General features: G+C 28.4%; 1 protein-coding gene across 1 annotated transcript; it reads right to left on the reverse strand.

Annotated features, from left to right (window-relative positions):
* Positions 1-1587: 1587 nt before the first annotated feature.
* Positions 1588-24060, reverse strand: LOC107172868 (uncharacterized). Its single transcript, XM_089220927.1, is given in 10 exon segments — positions 1588-1680; positions 1682-1747; positions 1858-14391; positions 14645-14764; positions 14908-15099; positions 19065-19085; positions 19163-19213; positions 20970-20999; positions 22892-22918; positions 23907-24060. Coding segments are annotated over 10 exon segments (13119 nt in total). The 5' UTR covers positions 23958-24060; the 3' UTR covers positions 1588-1653.
* Positions 24061-24796: the final 736 nt, after the last annotated feature.

A 24796-nucleotide genomic window follows, 5' to 3' on the forward strand; every position in this document is an offset into this window, starting at 1 on the left:
CTTTTTATGTAACCCCAGAGAAAGTAATCACTGATTGTAAGATCCGGTGAACGGGGCCATGGACAAAATGTAGCGTCATTAGCACTACAGCGACCGATTCATTGCTGTGGTAGCTGATCGATCGTAAAGAAATTTGCATACTTCTAAGGACCAATGTGGTGGTGATCCATTTTATTGTAAAATGAAATCATCTCCATCGGCTTGCAGTAGTGGTAATAGTCAATCCTTAATCATTTGTAGGTATAAAGTTCCTGTTATTGTGTTCTCATCAAAGAAAAATGGTTCGTACACTTTCTTTCTAGAAACGGTGCAGAAAACGTTAAGTTTGGGCGAATCCCTTTCATGTTTGACAACTACCCGTGAATTCTCTAATATCAAAATTCGCACATTGGGACGATTTATCTTCCCATTCAAATGAAAAGTGGCCTCATCACTGAAAATGATGCGATAGAAAAACTGTTCCTACCTCTTCACTTTTCTCAACAACAAATGTACAAAACTCAATTCTTTTTAACATATCAACGTCATGAAGTGCCTGCAACAACTGAATTCTGTACGGATTAAGTCTCAGGGGTCTCCGCAAACACGTCAAATTGTCGTCGGTGGTATTGCAAGTTTTTTGGATACTCGACGAACTAATTTCTGTGGACTTCTTACAAAACTTTGTCGAATTTGTTCAATATTTTCATCCGAAGTTCTTGGTCTACCTGATGACTTATCTTTACATAAGCAACCAGTTTCTTTGATATCTTCGAATACTCTGGGCTGTTGGAGGTCAAATGTTAAACTTTCGTCGAAAATCACGCTGCACGGTAATAACAGATTCACACTCCTCAAAGCGGAGCACACAAAACGCCTTTTGTTGCTCGGTCAACATTTCGAAAACAACTAATTAAGTTACGCCACATGACTAAACTGCACATTATCGTGACTTATCGACAATCGATAAAACTCCATAACCCCTCCTTTCAGATGGTTGGTGCTTCGTTTACCTCAAATTACAGGAATATTTATAGTCTACTAAAATCGGGTGAATGATTTTGGAACGCCTTGTATAAGTTTTTTTTATCATTAAAAAAAAAATCATAAGTACAATTTATACTTTAACTTTTCTACTATAGGTAATTTTTTTTATAATAGTTTAAATTAGGTAACTGGAGATTACAGAATGGGAAGGTAACTCTAACTACCCAACGAAAAATATAAGTAAGAACAATTTGTAATACTATAAAATACCATGTAATCCATGTCACTGCACTCTCTTGATTGAAATCTTATAATATTTGATAATTACTTTTTTAAAGAAAATTTTGAAATTATATTGAGATGTTATAATGATTTAGGGAGTTCATTTTTTAGGCTTAATTACTTGCTATGAAATAGTTTATATTAATTGTTGTTAAGACTATAGTTCCCAAGAATTAAGTACTTCGTTTAATATAAGGATGTTATAATATAAAATATTATATTGGATAATATTTTTACTTTCTATACATTTCTACAAAACGTAAAATGTTTGATATGTATAGTCGTATAGATTATAAAATTATTATAAAATTAATTAGAATATTCAATATAATTTACCTGCGTTAAAGCGGTTTACTTATGGATCAATAATAACAAGGTATTTATCCAATTTTTAATCATGCAGTTTTATCGTACATATAATGAATCAGTAAAAAAGTCTTCCTAACAGATTAGAATAACTGTATTGAGGATAAAAAGTGACAAATTGAAATCCGTGTTTCTGAAAAAAAAACAAATATGACTTATATTTGTGTATTTATTGTATAAAATCATTTTGAATAGGTACATAAAGGAAATTCAGCCATATCGGAATTAAAAAACGAATCTCACCGTATTAGCATCTTTATTTAGAACTTGATTGTCAGTGTCTTTTACAATATTGATGTCAAAATTCTTCTTTTTTTTAAGTCTTTTATGTCTAAGCTTTTTCTGTTTTGGAACTTTACCATCATTATTAATGTTTATATTATAGGTTTCTTCCAAACTAACATTATTTTCATCTAAACTATTACTTTCGTAGTCTACGGGGATTTCTTTATTCTTGTAAATTTTAGTAGTTTTTAAATGTTTTTTATGCTTTTTATTTTTGTGCCTTTTATGTTTCATCTTTTTCTTTGTTGGTGTATTATTTTGATTATTATTACGACTAGTTTCTACATAGGTTTCTTCTAAATTATAATTATTTTCATTTGAAATTGAATCATCATCATTGATATCCACAGTAATATCTTTATTTTTATGCTTGATAGATTTAGATTGTTTTTTATGTTTTGACTTCTTTTTAGGTAAAGTATTTGTTCTTTTAGTTGGGTTAGTTTTTTTGGATTTTTTTGGTTTACGTTTAATTTTTATGCCTTTTACAGAACCATTATTTTCACTACTTTTATTTTTCCTAACAGTTTTTTTACTTAGTGAAAAATCAAAATCCTCATCAACAATGTCATAACTTTTCTTATGTACTTTCTTTTTATGCCTGTCATCATATTTATTATCAATAATTTCTTTTTTTTTGCGACTTCGATTTTTTTTATATCTAACATCATCACCCATTGTATCTTTTTTCCGATCGTATTTACATTTTATTTGCCTTCCATCATCATCATCATCATCATCATCATCATCATCATCATCATCATCATCATCATCATCATTATCATCATCATTATCATAATCATCATCTTTTCCATCATAATTATCATCATCGTTGTCATACTTTTTGTTAATAACGTTATCATCATCATCATCATTATTATCAGAATTTTTATAACTTTTCTTATAATTTTTTTTATTTTTATATTTGCTGTATTTCGAATGTATTTTATGTTTACCTATCTTTTCTTTAGTAGATTCCTTAATTTTATTTTCATCTTTACTTTTATTATTTATCATTGTATCATAAATTTCTACTGAATTATTTGTTTTTGAATTAGGCTCATCTATAATATTTTCATTTTTTGATTTACCATTAAGTAAATTATTAATTGGTATAATTTGATTGGTATTAGGATCAATGTAAGGTCTATTGTTAGATAATTTACCAAATTTAGAAATCTGATCTTCAATATTATCGATTTTTTTAAGCAATTGCTCTGACAATTTTTTTATGGAATCATCGAAAACTTTATTATGAATATTAAATCTTACTTTATCATCATATATGTTTTTGATGACATCAGTTTCTGTTTCAATATTTCTATCACTATTTACATTGCTAGAAACTTTATTATACATAGTACTACCAGTATTTACAATAAAATCGTCACTTTTTTTGGGTGGTATTGTTTCCCATAAATTATTATTCGAATCACCAGCCTCAATATATTTTGTGCTAAACTTTGGTAACATGTAACCATAAGGGTTATAATTTTCGTTTATTAAACTATGGTCAGATATTAACGGTAAATTATGCTTGGAAGAAACAATAGTTGATGATGTGTAATGATTAACATTATTATTATCATTAATTAATTTTATTGGTTTATCAGTGTGATTTAAATCATAATAACTACCATCAAAACCATCATGTGTATTAATTTTTGGATAATCGTGAGATACCAAAAATTCATCTTTATCCATAATATTTTTCTCAAAATTCTTAAGGTTTTCGTTCTTGGAGTGTTCAATATTAGTTGTTGTTTGTGAATCAGAAATCTTAGCATTATCACCATCATCATTGAAATAAAGTTTTTCCATCTTTGACTTAAAATGATTTGTTAGAGGTATATTATGAACAATACTATCCTGAACTTTTTTCATATCGAAAGGTGAACCATTCGATACTCGGTCTGTGGTGTTAGGAATTGTATCCAACGCCGGCATCGTAGGAATGGATATTTCATTAGATTTATCATACTTAGTCTTGTCCTTTATAAAGTCCTTAATATACGGCAATTGGTCATTTGGTAATTCATCGATAGAATTAAATGTATTCAATATTTTATTTTTTTTTGGTTTAATTCTATCGTTTTCATTGTTAGGAATTAATTTATTCTCAACCATTTTATCGTTTTCTTGATTTTTAGTCATATGAAGGGACTTATCTTTAGGTTGTTTTTCGTCGAAATCTTCCATTGTCATACCTCCTAAATTATCGTACCCGTTCAAATTACCATAAACATTGACCTCATTTTTAGAATTACTAATTGCCGGTGATTTACTACGATCATTTGGTTCGTCTTGAGTATTTGAAAAAGTATTTCCTGGTAGATGAGGTGTTTTGATATTTTTGTTTTTATTTTCCAAAGACTTATTTTTATCGATAACATTTGTCTGAGGGATGGAAATTGAGCTAGTAGGTTTATTTCGGTCGCCTTTAGTTTTTATTATTTTTTTTTCAATATCCTCAATTTTTACAGCACCTATGTCGTCTACATTCATTGAAGACATTCCAGATCCACTATCATTGCTGTGACTATTCAACAATTCATAAATTAAATTCGAATCCTTATCGATTAGATCAACTATTTTCTGTTTACCAGGTAAACTATAAGGAAGGTCATCTAATTTTACAGGTATCTTTGGAATAGTTAAATCGGTTTTTCTATGATGTTCAACATTGTCATCAAAATCATGTTTCATAGTTTTTGGTTTGCTTTTTTTATGAAGAATACCATTCCGGTCTATAATACTGTCCTTATCGATAGGTTCATCGATCGATACTCCGTCTGTGAGGATCGGATTGGTATCCAACGTTGGGGTAGCAGAAACAGAATTTTCATGGTCTTTAGTGTACTCCGATTGGTCATCGGGAATTTCATCAAAGAAATTGGATGTATTCAATATTTTATTTTTTTTTGGTTTAATTCTATCGTTTTCATTGTTAGGAATTAATTTATTCTCAACCATTTTATCGTTTTCTTGATTTTTAGTCATATGAAGGGACTTATGTTTAGGTTGTTTTTCGTCGAAATCTTCCATTGTCATACCTCCTAAATTATCGTACCCGTTCAAATTACCAAAAACATTGACCTCATTTTTAGAATTACTAATTGCCGGTGATTTACTACGATCATTTGGTTCGTCTTGAGTATTTGAAAAAGTATTTCCTGGTAGATGAGGTGTTTTGATATTTTTGTTTTTATTTTCCAAAGACTTATTTTTATCGATAACATTTGTCTGAGGGATGGAAATTGAGCTAGTAGGTTTATTTCGGTCGCCTTTAGTTTTTATTATTTTTTTTTCAATATCCTCAATTTTTACAGCACCTATGTCGTCTACATTCATTGAAGACATTCCAGATCCACTATCATTGCTGTGACTATTCAACAATTCATAAATTAAATTCGAATCCTTATCGATTAGATCAACTATTTTCTGTTTACCAGGTAAACTATAAGGAAGGTCATCTAATTTTACAGGTATCTTTGGAATAGTTAAATCGGTTTTTCTATGATGTTCAACATTGTCATCAAAATCATGTTTCATAGTTTTTGGTTTGCTTTTTTTATGAAGAATACCATTCCGGTCTATAATACTGTCCTTATCGATAGGTTCATCGATCGATACTCCGTCTGTGAGGATCGGATTGGTATCCAACGTTGGGGTAGCAGAAACAGAATTTTCATGGTCTTTAGTGTACTCCGATTGGTCATCGGGAATTTCATCAAAGAAATTGGATGTATTCAATATTTTATTTTTTTTTGGTTTAATTCTATCGTTTTCATTGTTAGGAATTAATTTATTCTCAACCATTTTATCGTTTTCTTGATTTTTAGTCATATGAAGGGACTTATCTTTAGGTTGTTTTTCGTCGAAATCTTCCATTGTCATACCTCCTAAATTATCGTACCCGTTCAAATTACCATAAACATTGACATCATTTTTAGAATTACTAATTGCCTGTGATTTACTACGATCATTTGGTTTGTCTTGAGTATTTGAAAAAGTATTTCCTGGTAGATGAGGTGTTTTGATAATTTTGTTTTTATTTTCCAAAGACTTATTTTTATTGATAACATTTGTCTGAGGGATGGAAATTGAGCTAGTAGGTTTATTTCGGTCGCCTTTAGTTTTTATTATTTTTTTTTCAATATCCCCAATTTTTACAGCACCTATGTCGTCTACATTCATTGAAGACATTCCAGATCCACTATCATTGCTGCGACTATCCAACAATTCATCAATTAAATTCGAATCCTTATCGATTAGATCAACTATTTTCTGTTTACCAGGTAAACTATAAGGAAGGTCATCTAATTTTACAGGTATCTTTGGAATAGTTAAATCGGTTTTTCTATGATGTTCAATATTGTCATCAAAATCATGTTTCATAGTTTTTGGTTTGCTTTTTTTATAAAGAATACCATTCCGGTCTATAATACTGTCCTTATCGATAGGTTCATCGATCGATAATCCGTCTGTGAGGATCGGATTGGTATCCAACGTTGGGGTAGCAGAAACAGAATTTTCATGGTCTTTAGTGTACTCCGATTGGTCATCGGGAATTTCATCAAAGAAATTGGATGTATTCAATATTTTATTTTTTTTTGGTTTAATTCTATCGTTTTCATTGTTAGGAATTAATTTATTCTCAACCATTTTATCGTTTTCTTGATTTTTATTCATATGAAGGGACTTATCTTTAGGTTGTTTTTCGTCGAAATCTTCCATTGTCATACCTCCTAAATTATCGTACCCGTTCAAATTACCATAAACATTGACCTCATTTTTAGAATTACTAATTGCCGGTGATTTACTACGATCATTTGGTTCGTCTTGAGTATTTGAAAAAGTATTTCCTGGTAGATGAGGTGTTTTGATATTTTTGTTTTTATTTTCCAAAGACTTATTTTTATCGATAACATTTGTCTGAGGGATGGAAATTGAGCTAGTAGGTTTATTTCGGTCGCCTTTAGTTTTTATTATTTTTTTTTCAATATCCTCAATTTTTACAGCACCTATGTCGTCTACATTCATTGAAGACATTCCAGATCCACTATCATTGCTGTGACTATCCAACAATTCATCAATTAAATTCGAATCCTTATCGATTAGATCAACTATTTTCTGTTTACCAGGTAAACTATAAGGAAGGTCATCTAATTTTACAGGTATCTTTGGAATAGTTAAATTGGTTTTTCTATGATGTTCAACATTGTCATCAAAATCATGTTTCATAGTTTTTGGTTTGCTTTTTTTATGGAGAATACCATTCCGGTCTATAATACTGTCCTTATCGATAGGTTCATCGATCGATACTCCGTCTGTGAGGATCGGATTGGTATCCAACGTTGGGGTAGCAGAAACAGAATTTTCATAGTCTTTAGTGTACTCCGATTGGTCATCGGGAATTTCATCAAAGAAATTGGATGTATTCAATGTTTTATTTTTTTTTGGTTTAATTCTATCGTTTTCATTGTTAGGAATTAATTTATTCTCAACCATTTTATCGTTTTCTTGATTTTTAGTCATACGAAGGGACTTATCTTTAGGTTGTTTTTCGTCGAAATCTTCCATTGTCATACCTCCTAAATTATCGTACCCGTTCAAATTACCATAAACATTGACCTCATTTTTAGAATTACTAATTGCCGGTGATTTACTACGATCATTTGGTTCGTCTTGAGTATTTGAAAAAGTATTTCCTGGTAGATGAGGTGTTTTGATAATTTTGTTTTTATTTTCCAAAGACTTATTTTTATTGATAACATTTGTCTGAGGGATGGAAATTGAGCTAGTAGGTTTATTTCGGTCGCCTTTAGTTTTTATTATTTTTTTTTCAATATCCCCAATTTTTACAGCACCTATGTCGTCTACATTCATTGAAGACATTCCAGATCCACTATCATTGCTGCGACTATCCAACAATTCATCAATTAAATTCGAATCCTTATCGATTAGATCAACTATTTTCTGTTTACCAGGTAAACTATAAGGAAGGTCATCTAATTTTACAGGTATCTTTGGAATAGTTAAATCGGTTTTTCTATGATGTTCAATATTGTCATCAAAATCATGTTTCATAGTTTTTGGTTTGCTTTTTTTATAAAGAATACCATTCCGGTCTATAATACTGTCCTTATCGATAGGTTCATCGATCGATAATCCGTCTGTGAGGATCGGATTGGTATCCAACGTTGGGGTAGCAGAAACAGAATTTTCATGGTCTTTAGTGTACTCCGATTGGTCATCGGGAATTTCATCAAAGAAATTGGATGTATTCAATATTTTATTTTTTTTTGGTTTAATTCTATCGTTTTCATTGTTAGGAATTAATTTATTCTCAACCATTTTATCGTTTTCTTGATTTTTATTCATATGAAGGGACTTATCTTTAGGTTGTTTTTCGTCGAAATCTTCCATTGTCATACCTCCTAAATTATCGTACCCGTTCAAATTACCATAAACATTGACCTCATTTTTAGAATTACTAATTGCCGGTGATTTACTACGATCATTTGGTTCGTCTTGAGTATTTGAAAAAGTATTTCCTGGTAGATGAGGTGTTTTGATATTTTTGTTTTTATTTTCCAAAGACTTATTTTTATCGATAACATTTGTCTGAGGGATGGAAATTGAGCTAGTAGGTTTATTTCGGTCGCCTTTAGTTTTTATTATTTTTTTTTCAATATCCTCAATTTTTACAGCACCTATGTCGTCTACATTCATTGAAGACATTCCAGATCCACTATCATTGCTGTGACTATCCAACAATTCATCAATTAAATTCGAATCCTTATCGATTAGATCAACTATTTTCTGTTTACCAGGTAAACTATAAGGAAGGTCATCTAATTTTACAGGTATCTTTGGAATAGTTAAATTGGTTTTTCTATGATGTTCAACATTGTCATCAAAATCATGTTTCATAGTTTTTGGTTTGCTTTTTTTATGGAGAATACCATTCCGGTCTATAATACTGTCCTTATCGATAGGTTCATCGATCGATACTCCGTCTGTGAGGATCGGATTGGTATCCAACGTTGGGGTAGCAGAAACAGAATTTTCATAGTCTTTAGTGTACTCCGATTGGTCATCGGGAATTTCATCAAAGAAATTGGATGTATTCAATGTTTTATTTTTTTTTGGTTTAATTCTATCGTTTTCATTGTTAGGAATTAATTTATTCTCAACCATTTTATCGTTTTCTTGATTTTTAGTCATACGAAGGGACTTATCTTTAGGTTGTTTTTCGTCGAAATCTTCCATTGTCATACCTCCTAAATTATCGTACCCGTTCAAATTACCATAAACATTGACCTCATTTTTAGAATTACTAATTGCCGGTGATTTACTACGATCATTTGGTTCGTCTTGAGTATTTGAAAAAGTATTTTCTGGTAGATGAGGTGTTTTGATATTTTTGTTTTTATTTTCCAAAGACTTATTTTTATCGATAACATTTGTCTGAGGGATGGAAATTGAGCTAGTAGGTTTATTTCGGTCGCCTTTAGTTTTTATTATTTTTTTTTCAATATCCTCAATTTTTACAGCACCTATGTCGTCTACATTCATTGAAGACATTCCAGATCCACTATCATTGCTGTGACTATCCAACAATTCATCAATTAAATTCGAATCCTTATCGATTAGATCAACTATTTTCTGTTTACCAGGTAAACTATAAGGAAGGTCATCTAATTTTACAGGTATCTTTGGAATAGTTAAATCGGTTTTTCTATGATGTTCAACATTGTCATCAAAATCATGTTTCATAGTTTTTGGTTTGCTTTTTTTATGAAGAATACCATTCCGGTCTATAATACTGTCCTTATCGATAGGTTCATCGATCGATACTCCGTCTGTGAGGATCGGATTGGTATCCAACGTTGGGGTAGCAGAAACAGAATTTTCATGGTCTTTAGTGTACTCCGATTGGTCATCGGGAATTTCATCAAAGAAATTGGATGTATTCAATATTTTATTTTTTTTTGGTTTAATTCTATCGTTTTCATTGTTAGGAATAAATTTATTCTCAACCATTTTATCGTTTTCTTGATTTTTAGTCATATGAAGGGACTTATCTTTAGGTTGTTTTTCGTCGAAATCTTCCATTGTCATACCTCCTAAATTATCGTACCCGTTCAAATTACCATAAACATTGACATCATTTTTAGAATTACTAATTGCCTGTGATTTACTACGATCATTTGGTTTGTCTTGAGTATTTGAAAAAGTATTTCCTGGTAGATGAGGTGTTTTGATAATTTTGTTTTTATTTTCCAAAGACTTATTTTTATTGATAACATTTGTCTGAGGGATGGAAATTGAGCTAGTAGGTTTATTTCGGTCGCCTTTAGTTTTTATTATTTTTTTTTCAATATCCCCAATTTTTACAGCACCTATGTCGTCTACATTCATTGAAGACATTCCAGATCCACTATCATTGCTGCGACTATCCAACAATTCATCAATTAAATTCGAATCCTTATCGATTAGATCAACTATTTTCTGTTTACCAGGTAAACTATAAGGAAGGTCATCTAATTTTACAGGTATCTTTGGAATAGTTAAATCGGTTTTTCTATGATGTTCAACATTGTCATCAAAATCATGTTTCATAGTTTTTGGTTTGCTTTTTTTATGGAGAATACCATTCCGGTCTATAATACTGTCCTTATCGATAGGTTCATCGATCGATACTCCGTCTGTGAGGATCGGATTGGTATCCAACGTTGGGGTAGCAGAAACAGAATTTTCATAGTCTTTAGTGTACTCCGATTGGTCATCGGGAATTTCATCAAAGAAATTGGATGTATTCAATGTTTTATTTTTTTTTGGTTTAATTCTATCGTTTTCATTGTTAGGAATTAATTTATTCTCAACCATTTTATCGTTTTCTTGATTTTTATTCATATGAAGGGACTTATCTTTAGGTTGTTTTTCGTCGAAATCTTCCATTGTCATACCTCCTAAATTATCGTACCCGTTCAAATTACCATAAACATTGACCTCATTTTTAGAATTACTAATTGCCGGTGATTTACTACGATCATTTGGTTCGTCTTGAGTATTTGAAAAAGTATTTTCTGGTAGATGAGGTGTTTTGATATTTTTGTTTTTATTTTCCAAAGACTTATTTTTATCGATAACATTTGTCTGAGGGATGGAAATTGAGCTAGTAGGTTTATTTCGGTCGCCTTTAGTTTTTATTATTTTTTTTTCAATATCCTCAATTTTTACAGCACCTATGTCGTCTACATTCATTGAAGACATTCCAGATCCACTATCATTGCTGTGACTATCCAACAATTCATCAATTAAATTCGAATCCTTATCGATTAGATCAACTATTTTCTGTTTACCAGGTAAACTATAAGGAAGGTCATCTAATTTTACAGGTATCTTTGGAATAGTTAAATCGGTTTTTCTATGATGTTCAACATTGTCATCAAAATCATGTTTCATAGTTTTTGGTTTGCTTTTTTTATGGAGAATACCATTCCGGTCTATAATACTGTCCTTATCGATAGGTTCATCGATCTTTACTCCGTCTGTGAGGATCGGGTTGGTATCCAACGTTGGGGTAGCAGAAACAGAATTTTCATGGTCTTTAGTGTACTCCGATTGGTCATCGGGAATTTCATCAAAGAAATTGGATGTATTCAATATTTTATTTTTTTTTGGTTTAATTCTATCGTTTCCATTGTTAGGAATTAATTTATTCTCAACCATTTTATCGTTTTCTTGATTTTTAGTCATATGAAGGGACTTATCTTTAGGTTGTTTTTCGTCGAAATCTTCCATTGCCATACCTCCTAAATTATCGTACCCGTTCAAAATATCATAAACATTGACCTCATTTTTAGAATTACTAATTGACGGTGATTTACTACGATCATTTGGTTTGTCTTGAGTATTTGAAAAAGTTTTTCCTGGTAGATGAGGTGTTTTGATATTTTTGTTTTTATTTTCCAAAGACTTATTTTTATCGATAACATTTGTCTGAGGGATGGAAATTGAGCTAGTAGGTTTATTTCGGTCGCCTTTAGTTTTTATTATTTTTTTTTCACTATTCCCAATTTTTACAGCACCTATGCCGTCTATATTCATTGAAGACATTCCAGATCCACCATCATTGCTGCGACTATCCAACAATTCATCGATTAAATTTGTATCTGATTTATCATCTATGTCTATTGTTTCTTGGTTATCAGGTAACGTATTTGATGTTTCTTTATCAAGTTCTGAAATATTCGAAATAGCTTTTTTGTTATTTTTTTTATTTTGTGTTTTGTACATTGATGGTATAATTTCTTTGTTCATATTTGATGGTTTTAGTTTTGTGTTTGAGATTGTTTTTTCCATAGTTTTATTTTTCTCTATAATTTTTTTTTTTTTGCCATCATTTGGATTTGTCAATACATTTTTTCTGTGGTTTAAATTTTTAGAATTGTCAACTTCCAATGTTTTAGGAATTATATTTATGTTATTTATGTTTGCTTTGGGTGGTTGTTCATCAAATATATCTTCATTTGACCTTGTTACTGTTTCTACGCCTAGATTGAAGTTATTAGGAGTATTAATATTTTTCTTTGATGACGAGTATGAATGTGATGCATTATAAAGATCTTCTATAGTTTCATTTGAATCTGAGCATATTTCATCCATCGTTTTCTCAATTTCATTAAGCGTGGGTATTTCTGAAATAAATTCTGTTTTTATGTTTGGAACGTATTCTGATTGTTTCGGCGTTGGAATTGAAGAACTTTGTTCAAATGGTTCAATGGATTTCTGCCGAGATCCTTTTTCTATATTATTATTTACTTTTAGTGGTGTGGCCAAATTTTGTTTGTATATTTTCAGGAATTTATCATTATCAACTGTCTGCTTTTTTCTATTTTTGTTTGATTTAGTTAGTAATGTATGTTGTAAGCTTTTTAAAATATCATGTTTTTTATTATCTTCAATATCACTGTATTTTTGAATTTCTTGTTTTATTTTTAACAAGGGTGAATATGATTCATTATTCGGATCTTTTAAATTTTCATCTGAATTTGAGTTCATCTCGTGTATTAATGTACCAATTTCATTTACTGCAGATATATTTCTTGTAATTTCCTTGGTTTCTGTTTTAGTCAGTTTTGTTATGTCATTTGATTTTCTTGGTATTTCGTTTGAATATGGTGCAAATGGTTTAATAGATTTTTGCGGAGATCCTTTGTCTTTATTATTGTTTATTTCCAATGGTATAGCTTGTTTTATTTTATTTCGTTTTGGCGATTTATTTTTATTATCTAGCTGCTTTTTTTCTATATTTTTAGATGTAGGTTTTAATAAGTAGTTTATATCGTTTAAATTATCACGTTCTTTATTATCTTCGATATCGCTGTAACTTGGAATTTTTCGTTTCGTGTCTAATGTGGATGGATATGATCCATTATTTTGATAATCTAAATCTTCATCGGAATTTGAATTTATTGCATACATTGATGTATCAGTTGGATCAACTGTAGTGATTTTTGTGGTTGTTTCAGTGATTTTTTTCTTAGGAATTTCTGGTTCATCGAATGATATTTGGTTTGGTTTAATTGTTTTTAGATGTGCTCCATTTTCGTTAGTATTATTTACTTCCAATGGTTTACTTAACTTTTGTTTGTATTTATTTTTCTGTTTTTCATTATAATCTGACTGCTTTTTTGCATTATTTTTAGAGTCTTTGACATCGCTGCAATTTGGGATTTCTTGTTTTGTTTCAAATGATTGATATGATTCAGAATTCCGATCATCTTCATTTCCTACTGAATTCGAGTTCATTTCATCCATTAATATATTCATTTTAGCAAGTTCAGGGATGTTTATGGCAGCGTCAATTTTTCCTTCAATGGTAAATTCTGTTAAATTTCTTGATATTGATGGTGTTTCGTTTAAATTTTCTGTCATTTTTTGACTAGTTTTCTGATCCAATTTTTCTGTTTCACTATTATTCTTTACCGAAGTTTTACCTAACTGTCGTTCATCGTTTGATCGCCTTAGTTTGTGTCCATATGTTTGATTGTTTCTAAATGTATTTACTGGATGGTTTTTATTTTTTACGATTTGTTTTAATTTATTTATATTTGAATTTTTTAAATTTAAAAACTTTATGTTTTCACTAGTATTCTCATTAATATCACTGTTCATTCTATTTTCATATTCCTCTAAATTATCGATTAAACTTAATTCCTCTTCAAAATTGTTATCTTCATTGGACTTTTTGGGGTTTTCAAAATCTTTCCTAGTTTTTACATTTTGTTTATTTCTTAATTTAATGTTTTGTGTTTCTATGTCTTTGCCATTATCGTTTGTGTTTGATTCAGTATTTAATTGATTTTTTTTGTTTTCTTTTGAATCGTGTCGTTTAACATTTTCGGTTTGTAATTTATCTTGAAGTTGAAATGTATTATTGTAATCTCTTTTTTTCCGTATTAATTGGTTATTATTTAACTGAAATATAATTTAAATAAATTAAAATTAATGTTTCATTTTTATGTAATTGAATAATATTCAATTGTTTTCTCTCTGATTTGCTATATTTTTATTTTTACATCTATAATATTACTATTTTCCTAATTGGTGAATTATGTGTTAAATACTTACTTACAATTTAAAAATAATAGTGTATCTACAGTATAAATATGTAATCGTGTGATTTTATTGTTTAGAGTTCTAGACCTATTAATCTTTAAATAAATCTTACATTTTCCATTGATAATGCGTCATCATGTTCGTTCATTACAATTGTTTTTTCATCACTGTTGTCCCATATCAATACAGCTTTTTGTTCATCTTCATGATTTTTATATTCCGGTAGATTACCCTTACCAAAACGTCTAATTACTTATTAACTTATGTTTTCAAAATATTGAAATGTAGAAAATGAAATTTTTTATCATTTATTATATTAAAATAAAGGAATTAAAAATATTTATAATTTTATGGAAATAATATTAATTTGCTTACATTTAAATATTCCGTTGTAACTAGTCGGTAATACGACCTGTAACTTCTATTAAATCCTGTATTTTTTTGTTTTCTGTTATCTCTTCTTGCTTTATCGGATTTCTTATTCTTACGCCTTATATTTTTACTTTTAATTTGCTTAGGTCTTCTTTGTTTATCATCATTTGTTTTTTTCGGATCGTCTACATTATTCTAAAACATCACAATGAAATATTTACCAACAAAAACTTTTTGTTATAAGAACCAATAACATAGCAACCATGTTCTTCAGAAGTGATTACTTTTTGTTTTTTTATGGGGAGCGGGTGTGGGGGTCATATCCTCATAAAACTCTTTCATTTACTCATTTGTTGTCGAAACTCGAAGGACCGGTATACACCTGTAGATCTTAAGTCTAGGTCTATATTAGATAGTATATTATACAACTTTATAACTACTAATAATACGATATAATATTGGCTAAAAATATTAGGTAGGTACCTGCATATTAGAATATTGAAGATTAATTAATGATAATTGTCAAACATACTGTAATAATATTTCATATTTGTGTCTCAAATATAGAGGTGAAGGTTTCATAAATAATAAGTTTGCGATTAATAGTTTACACATCATGGACACAAATACACAATGGCAATTGGTCATTGACACTGACTTCATGAATACTTTATCCGTAGATAAAAAATAAAAATAAAAAATAAATATTGTTCTGTGTCCATAATTTAAATTGCACGTAATAAATTTGTTACAATTTGAGCTCGTCCATGATCATTTTTAGAAAAATAAAGGGTAATATGAATAAAACAAATTGGTTAAGTGATATTATAGGCACTCATGTAAAAAAGGAAACTAAATTCTAGAATTTAGTCAATTCCTACATATTTTAAGAACAGCTCTAAATCAAATGTATCGATTTCTAGATCTACATTCATATTAACTTAAAGTAAATATTGTTTAAAAAAAAACAGTAAATATTGATCCATGAACTCTACTTTAAAAGAAAAATATATTGATTATGATAAATAATTCACCCTCAACTTAAAATTGGCATGTGTTGGTTTTTTAAAAAACATTCCCTTAAGCAGGTATATAATATTTTAATATTATCATTATTTTACATTAAGGGGATTGCAAACGTCTATTATTTCATCCAAAATATACCCATATTTTGTCAATCACACCGATGGAACTGTTAACGTGTTAAGACTTCTGAAAACTGATTTGAATTTGTCAACATGTCTACTTGAGATCGATCAGTCTACTTTTTAAAATTTTGATCTCCAACTTCTTTAAATTTGGTTTGAATATTAAAAAATTTAAAATTTTTAAGTATTGTTCCTTATTTAAATCTAAAATCTTAAAATGTGGCTTGATTGATTTTAAGAAGACATATTGACGAGAACTAAAATTAGTTTTCAGAAGTTTTATCGCATCATTAGGTCCATCGGTATTCGGTAGCCAGGATTGACAAAAATTGTATACGTACATTCTTCACTGTTCACGCGCGCGACGTCGTAGCGGTGAGTAAGTTCTACCGTGCGTGTCGCTTGCGTAAGCGTAAGTGATTTTCTACTACTCCTTCACTAAATAACTTTGTTCTAAGAATCTGCAAGTATATACCGGAAATCTATATAATAGGCAATAGCCATTTCTACGAATAATGTCATATTGGAACGTCTAGAGAATAAATGATAACTCATGATTTAATAATTTAATATATCCATTGATACTAATTATTATTGTAAAATACTAAATAATGTCTGCATGTACAACTACAGTATGCATTCAGCATTTCAACCATAAAATTGCTTATCAAGTTTCACGCTGTATGCATAATTTCCACTTTCTTACGTTGATGTACAACAAAGATTATAAATAGTGTATTTGGTTTTAAAAATAGATAACAATATTTTTAATATTAAAAAGCAAAAAATTAGATTATCCAGAAGAAAAAACACAAAGAGCATGTATTATAAAAAAAAAAATACAGTCACAATTTTTTTTTTTATAAGCATTCAAAAAGTTTGAATTTTGACAAATTACGTTAAAATCGCAAAAATTCGCAAATTATTGTAAGCTAGAAATTCATAAAAAATTTCTTTTCAAATCTAAGATTTTAAAATTTAATACAAGATTTCTAACAAGTTTGTCAACTTTTATCACAAAAAAAAAATATCCATCAGAAATTCAAATTAAGTTTTTTGAGCGTTCGAAATTTAAATTTTTACAACATTATATTTTCGCTAGATTTCTCATTTAGCGATTTTCTTATTTTGGTGTTGCTCTAAAACAAATGACTGGCTACAGATACTTGAAATTTCCACTAAAAGTTTAATATTTTATATAAGCATTTACTATACTTGACAGATAAACCACCTCCGATCAGAATCGTTTTTCGTTTACAATGATATAATATCATTAGATTCAAATTTAATTCCATCCATTACAGTAACCCACTTGTAACCTACTGTACAGGAGATTGACATCCACTTTCCCGTTTTTTATACTTGCAATTTGATCATTTCATGAAGATAGTTTTATTTTATTGACTAACAAATTAATAGTTGAATATATAATTCCTTACTACTAATGAAGTAATGACCATAGAATCCGACGTTTCATATTATAAAGATCAATAAAAATTAAACATTCCTTATTAGCAACATTATACAACAACGGATATGTAATTATGATATTATCATCACCCGTATTACAAAATAATAATATAGTAACTGATATATTATATACTAGCTGAACCCGTGCACTTCGTCGCCCGTTAAAAATTCTATCTCTTTTATGGTCCATAGTTCATATTGTGTGTTAAATTCATTTCATGTGATGATGCTATCAGTATATTTTTATACATAATGATAGATAGTGGTTAAAATATATTATAATCTTACAACGGTATTCAATTTCGTATATCATTATGTAATTTTCTTCGTTTTTTCAATATAATGTTTGACAATTTAAATATTCAATTCAATGATATTTAGGCATAACACTTTCTAACTTATTATATCTTCTGCCCATATGTCTAATAAAATTCTGTACCAAATTTTGTCGCAATCGGTCCAGCTGTTTAAGAATGTAAATATATATATAACCATCACTAATAACACAGAACAATAATAACCGTCTCTAAAGCAACCATTTATAAATAAACAAAAATGTCCATCCTAAAAATAAGTCCAGCTGCTCTCGAGAGCACTTGTTTGTTTAAATGGTTGCCTTTGACTACCAAAATATATTAATATTATTTATTTTATTTTTTACTGGGCAGATGGCGCCACTTTAATTTCATCACACCCTCATCATATTTCTCTAACCCGATAACTTTCTCAAATTTTTCATTCGTAAGAACCTTCTCCTGGCAATTACGACCCAAACAAAAAAAGAGTGAGCAAAATCGGTTCAGCCGTTCTCAATTGATGAAATGTTATACATTTTATATATTGTATATATATTGTATATATATATATATGTTATATATTTTTATCTGCTAGAGGGCGCCACCCGTGTAACTCAGTTTTTGTCTCTAAATCTCTAACTCACAGGAGTTAGGTCCATAATTTATGCTATAAACCCGCTACCCGACATTCTCTATCATTTAAAAAAAAATTGAGCCAAATCGGGCCAGCCGTTCCCAACTGATGCAATTTCGAATTTTTTGTCTCCATTTTTATATATATAGATTATATATATGTGCAGAACAATTAATAGTAGAAGCGTTTACACAACCCGAAACGGGTACGAGTATGTGCCGATTTTCATAAAATATTTTTCTAAGTAATGTTATTATTATTTTACAATAACATATTATACTAAAATTAATGAACAGCATACCTTTTGAATTTGAATTTGAAATATCAAATATTTTTTAGACGGTATGTATATTATTTTATTTTACTTTATATTATTAAGCATAATATTATAAATATTATATTTACATTTTAAAGAGAATATAATTATACTCATGAAAAATGTTATTACAAAATAATGAAGTTTAATTAATTGAAATTTTCTAACTGTATTGTTTGGGTTTTGATCATCCGTATATGTGTCTAAACAACATTTTAAATTAAAAACGTTTTTAAAATCCATATCTTATCGAAATAATAATCACAAGTTTTTCCTACAAAGTGAAATTATCTTACCTTATTTTTTGAATCTGGATCCTGAATAAAATTAAATCAAAACTTAAATTACAACACATATATTTAGTCTATTTATTAAAATAAAATCTATACTTTACATATAATGTCCATTGTGGCTTAATAATTGTGTCTGCGATTTTACCAAAGTTCTGAAAAAAAAAATCAAAATCACGATAGGTATTTGGCAAATTATTTCACGTTAGAAATGTATTAAAATATTTTTAATCATTCTAAGTTTTGCAAATTTAATACAAGATTTCCCTTAAATTTTTCTACTTTTAACAAGAAAAAAAATGTTTTTTGAAAGTGAAAGTGAAATTAATGTTTTACGATTGTTAAATGTAGGCCTTGGTTTTTTTACCCATAATTAATAAATTCTGATACTACGATTTTATTGTTTTTGCCATAAATAGGTTCTTGAAATTCTCATTGAATATTTAGTTTATAATATTTTATGTTTGGTAAATATTTCAAAATATTTAGACTTTTTTAATGTTTTTTATAGACATTTTCAATTTTCGATTTTCATTAATTTTTAATTTTATTTGTTGGGTAATTCACGATTCTTCATAAGTTGATATATAATATCAGTTGAAAAATATTCAAAATAGATAGGCATGTTTTTATTAATAAACATTTTAAGTGAAAATGTTTATGAAATTCATCATATTGATTGAGAATTTGCAATATATTTAGTTATCTATAAAACGTTCGACTTTTATAACTGAGGATTGAAAATTTAAAATAATATTTCACGTATCTAGTTCTTTCTGTAATCAAAGAATTAAAAAAAATTTATAGACACAGTTTTTTTTTTTTAGTCATTTTGAGTTCAATTTGAACGATACTTATTGACTATTACAATATTACATATTAAATAATCTATAATAACGATTTTAATTATAGGTACTATTGTAATTTATAAATTATTATCCAATGAACATGAAACTTTTAAAGTATATTATTTTAAACCAACGTGAGAAATTCGCAAATAATAAGTTATCCACTTGTAACCTACTGTATAGCTGTGTCAATCATTTAGCTAAGTAGGTGCACACACACAGAAGCGCTAAGCCAACTTAATGAATAGTGAGCAAAGCAATGCCGTATCTCCCAGTAAACACTATAAGCTTTTTAGGTGGTCATTTCTCAAAGGTGGCAAATAATTTTTGATATTATATTTTTATTGTGATATATAACTAGAACTAAAAGAAATGCAACTTATTATAAAATGATTTATATTATTTTAAGTAATAAAGGAATATTAAAAGGCGACAATTTGTTTTTTAAAGCGACTCAATGGTTAAATGTTAAATCCAGCACTGGGGCAAGGGGAGGTCATATTTGAATGTTTTGACCAACGGAGAAAAAAATTGAATACCTTGATCGGCTTGATCAATATTCTGTGTTGCTGTATACCCTTAAAATACGCAATTGTTGCAGATTCACCTAGTTATTCTAACAACCATAATATTGTGTTATAAACGTACAAGCCAAAACTATCTTGCGTAGCATACAAACAGTAAGCCACTCAACAAGCTCTAGTCCAAGCAAAGCAACCAAATGTCCACCATATAAAGAGAACATATTTTACTGTGTAGCGTCATTTTTATTTTTGCAATATCACAACTACGAAAAAAAAAATATTCATAAAAATAATGAATATTTTAAACAATAAAAACTAATATTGATAATATTTCTCCTAGAAATGGTTAATATTTTATTAAACCTATATAGTTATTATCTATCGACTATCAGTGGTTATATCTTATCTGTATACTTATCTAAATGTGTTTTAAATTATAGAAAGCTTATAGAATTTTTTAACATTCAATATTCAAAACTATAGTATAATATTCAAAATCCATAATAATTAAAAAAAAATAAAAATATGCGGTATATTACCTTTTTTAAATTTCCCTGTTTAGCACTTTCCTAAAAATCAGAACAATACAAATATTATATTTTAAGCAATTTTAGAAAACAAAATTCTCATTGATTCAAAATAATAAGAGTTTGTTAGTACAAAATGTAATAAGTAATGTACTGTATGTTAATGTCTAATGTAGATATAAAATACGCTTTAGTCAATATAAGTTACGAATAGAACTAGCTTATTTTCTGATACGAAAATTTATCATACTGATTTTTGATTCTGATTCGATTTTGTCGTTGCGCCTTCTGATGAGCGCCCTTTAAATTTTAAAATTATTTTAGGCTTTGATCCCTCACACTACTTTTCAGTTAGTTCTAAAAAAAGTATGAATATAAGGATAAATAAATAAACTATTGTTTTAATAAAAGATGTTTTTACATATACCTTATATAAAGTTAAAATTTCAAATATGTTGTAGATATGAAACATAAAAAATTGATTTCAAAATTCTAAAATAGGTAGCCTATATTTTTAAAATCATTAAATATTAATTAATTGCTATAAATAATTATATTAAGAATTAAATACTTATATATCGATTGAATAAAAAAATCAGTTAATATTTATTATTTATTTGTTTTTCATATAAAATTCTGTAACCTAGTGAGCATTAATTAGCTGAATGCTTCTGGTATAGTAGTATTCTAGACATATAGTTTCCTTCCTATTAATTATTATTAACTGTTTAATAATTATAATACGATATATATATAATATATAATATATATGTATCTAAGTGCGACGTCAGTAGGTACCACGATTAAAGATAGAATATTTAATTGTGGTAGGTAGGTACTTATCAAGTCTATAGGTAGGTATACATTTTGATCGGTGAAGCCCAAAAGCGGGAAAGGTCAATTTTTTTCGATAAACCAAAAGCGCAAAACGAATTTGCGCTTTTGTACCTTAGTTGTGGTATAAAAGCGCAAAAATAAATTGTATTATCTGATACAATATTGTACCCATTACACTATAGGTTTCATTTTAAAATTATTATAGTAGTATTACTTCAGTTTAATTTAGTATTTAGTATTATAGAATTTTATCGTAACAAATTACGATAAAAAATATTTCAAGATTGGATTACTTAAAAACTGTGGGCTTCAAATTTCAAATTTAATATTAAGGTACTTATTTAATTATTTTTTTTATTGATCTTAAGCAAAACATCTATTAGTTGTTGCTATTAAATTAAATACAATTTTTATAATTATTCATAAATTTTTATGTTTAAATACACATTTTATAATCACGAATAGCATATAGTATATTATTAGTATAACTGTATGATTTTAATTATATGTTTTTAACTACCTTTTAATAAAATACACTTTTTTTTATAAAATTAATTTGCGCTTATGGGTTGTTAAAAAGGTGATTTTTTTGTGCTTATGGGATATTTATTTTTGCGCTTTTGGGTTGCGTTTGGTTCATATTTTGCGCTTATGGGCTTCAGTCTATTTTGATACTTTAATCTAGTTCAACTGTTGTATGTTTTATAATCAAAAATGGAACGATACTAAGGTATACCTATATATTACATATTTTACATTTAATAAATTTATATACCTGGGTGGTACCTACCTGCTACTAATCCTATGAATGGATTAAAAACTAAAATTAAATAAACTCAAGTATATAATATTGTATGCTACATATATATACATATAATATGTATGCTTCATCACTCACAATGTAAGAAATGGTACCAATTCTGTACTTATAGATTTATTAATTACAGCTACAAGAAGATCAAAGGTAATACATACCTAGTTATATTACTTATACCATACTTATATATGTAGGTAACTTCCAAGTCGGTGATTTATTTTTAAACTATTATAATAGGTAACTTATGCTTATGCAGTTATATACATTGATAGGTACTCACCACATTATTTACCGGGGCTGTGAATACCTGCACAATAAAACATGTACACATTACTCAAAATAATTTTATAAAATAGCCAATAGATTTATATAGGTATCATGCGCGGAACAAAGACATTCCCGCCAGCTCATTTCCTGCCTATTAATATTTTTATTGTCTTGACATTCCGGAACCATTTATATAGACATTTGCAACTTACAAGGCTGGATATTAGCGAGTTAATAAGTTAAAAGTCAAGTTATTTTTAACTTATCAACTCAACTTAATTACTAGTTCGACGTTGTAATAATTTAACTAATTTGTATTAACGTTAACTCATATTTTTTCAATATTCCTAATAAGTTAATTTTTAAAATCATACTGTCCAGAAAAATAATATACATATATATGTATATATATATATATATATATAACATAAATCTGTAAAATATAAAAATATTATTTGAAAAAAAAAAGAAGATACCTATAGGTATTTACTAAAAATTTATAATTTTCTAGATAAAAGCTAATATCGTCGTATTAATGAGTTAGGTACCCACTAATTAATATTAATATATAGGGTACCTAACAGTTCAGTTGTTCGTATAAAGACATCAAAATAGATTACGAACCCATAAAACCACGACTCAAAATACTAATAATCATTATAGTTATCCTAATATACCTATATGATATTGAATATGATTAATGTAGGATTATCATACAATATTTAATTTTCGATTTATTGTATATTAATATATTTTAAATTTAAATAAACCCAGCGAGAATTGAAATTCCCAAAAACATTTGGGTGTATTTCATACAAAGTCTGCTAAAGATCAACTCTATACAACTGTCACAACTATATGGCCTTAACGTAAACACACGTGATGGAAATACTTATTGATAAAACTTTTAGACAAGGGAAAACCACAAAACAAATTACTACTTATTTTATATAATAATAATTAAGTTTTAAATTTTCTCGGAGGAAAATTTCTGGGTGAAGTGCTCTAATAATAATGTCTTTACTTACGTGAGTTAGATATATTATAACTATTGTTATAATCGTGGCCCATATTCGCATTTTTTCGTTTGTTGGTGCTGATGTGTTTAAAAATCAAAAATAATACAGTTCATAGTAGTAAACTAGTAATAAGAAGTATACTATTTAAAGCATACTAAAACTCGATGACGGTAATAGTTACCTAGTTGTATGAACAATTGGTCGCATCATGACTTGACAGTGATTTGATGTCGCAATATTCGCGGTACCCACTCCTCACGATAAACCATGATGAACGTCAACATTGCAAATACGTTAAAATAAAAAAATGTACGTGTTTAATATATTGTAGGTTTACATGTATATTACAATCTGAAATTATTATACCTTCATGTTCATGTTTTATTGCAACACATTTTGGTAACGTCAGAATAATATGATGTAAAGGTGTATAACAAATTATTATAGGTACCTAGGTAGGTTGCAGATTATTAGAAATAGCGTCAAACTCTCATTTCTTGGATAGTTAGATATGATTTTCTTTGTGGAAAATAAAAAGTGCATAAGGTTTTAAAATTTTATGTTAGCCACTGTTTGTCGGTGAACACATTAGCTAATAATTGTATTTCATTTCCCGAATCAGAACACTTTTCTAAAAATATCGATGTAGATACACTACAATATTATTAAATATTAAGTGGTACTATACTGCTACTGTATAACCTAGGTAGTATTTATGTAAGAGACTGTCACAGTATAGCAAAAAAATCGACCGTAAAAGCCTGCTTTTTTTATTTCCAACAGTACACAGGCCTTGTTGAGCGTATAAACATAATGATTTTAGTATCAAAATAATCACTAGAAGACAGAAGTTGTATTAAAAATTCTTAGAAAAGATTTTTGATTTATATTTTCCGACC

The sequence above is a fragment of the Diuraphis noxia genome, unplaced genomic scaffold, assembly GCF_037042655.1.
Source record: "Diuraphis noxia isolate RWA-SAM2 unplaced genomic scaffold, SU_Dnox_SAM2 contig0002, whole genome shotgun sequence".
NCBI lineage: Eukaryota > Metazoa > Arthropoda > Insecta > Hemiptera > Aphididae > Diuraphis > Diuraphis noxia.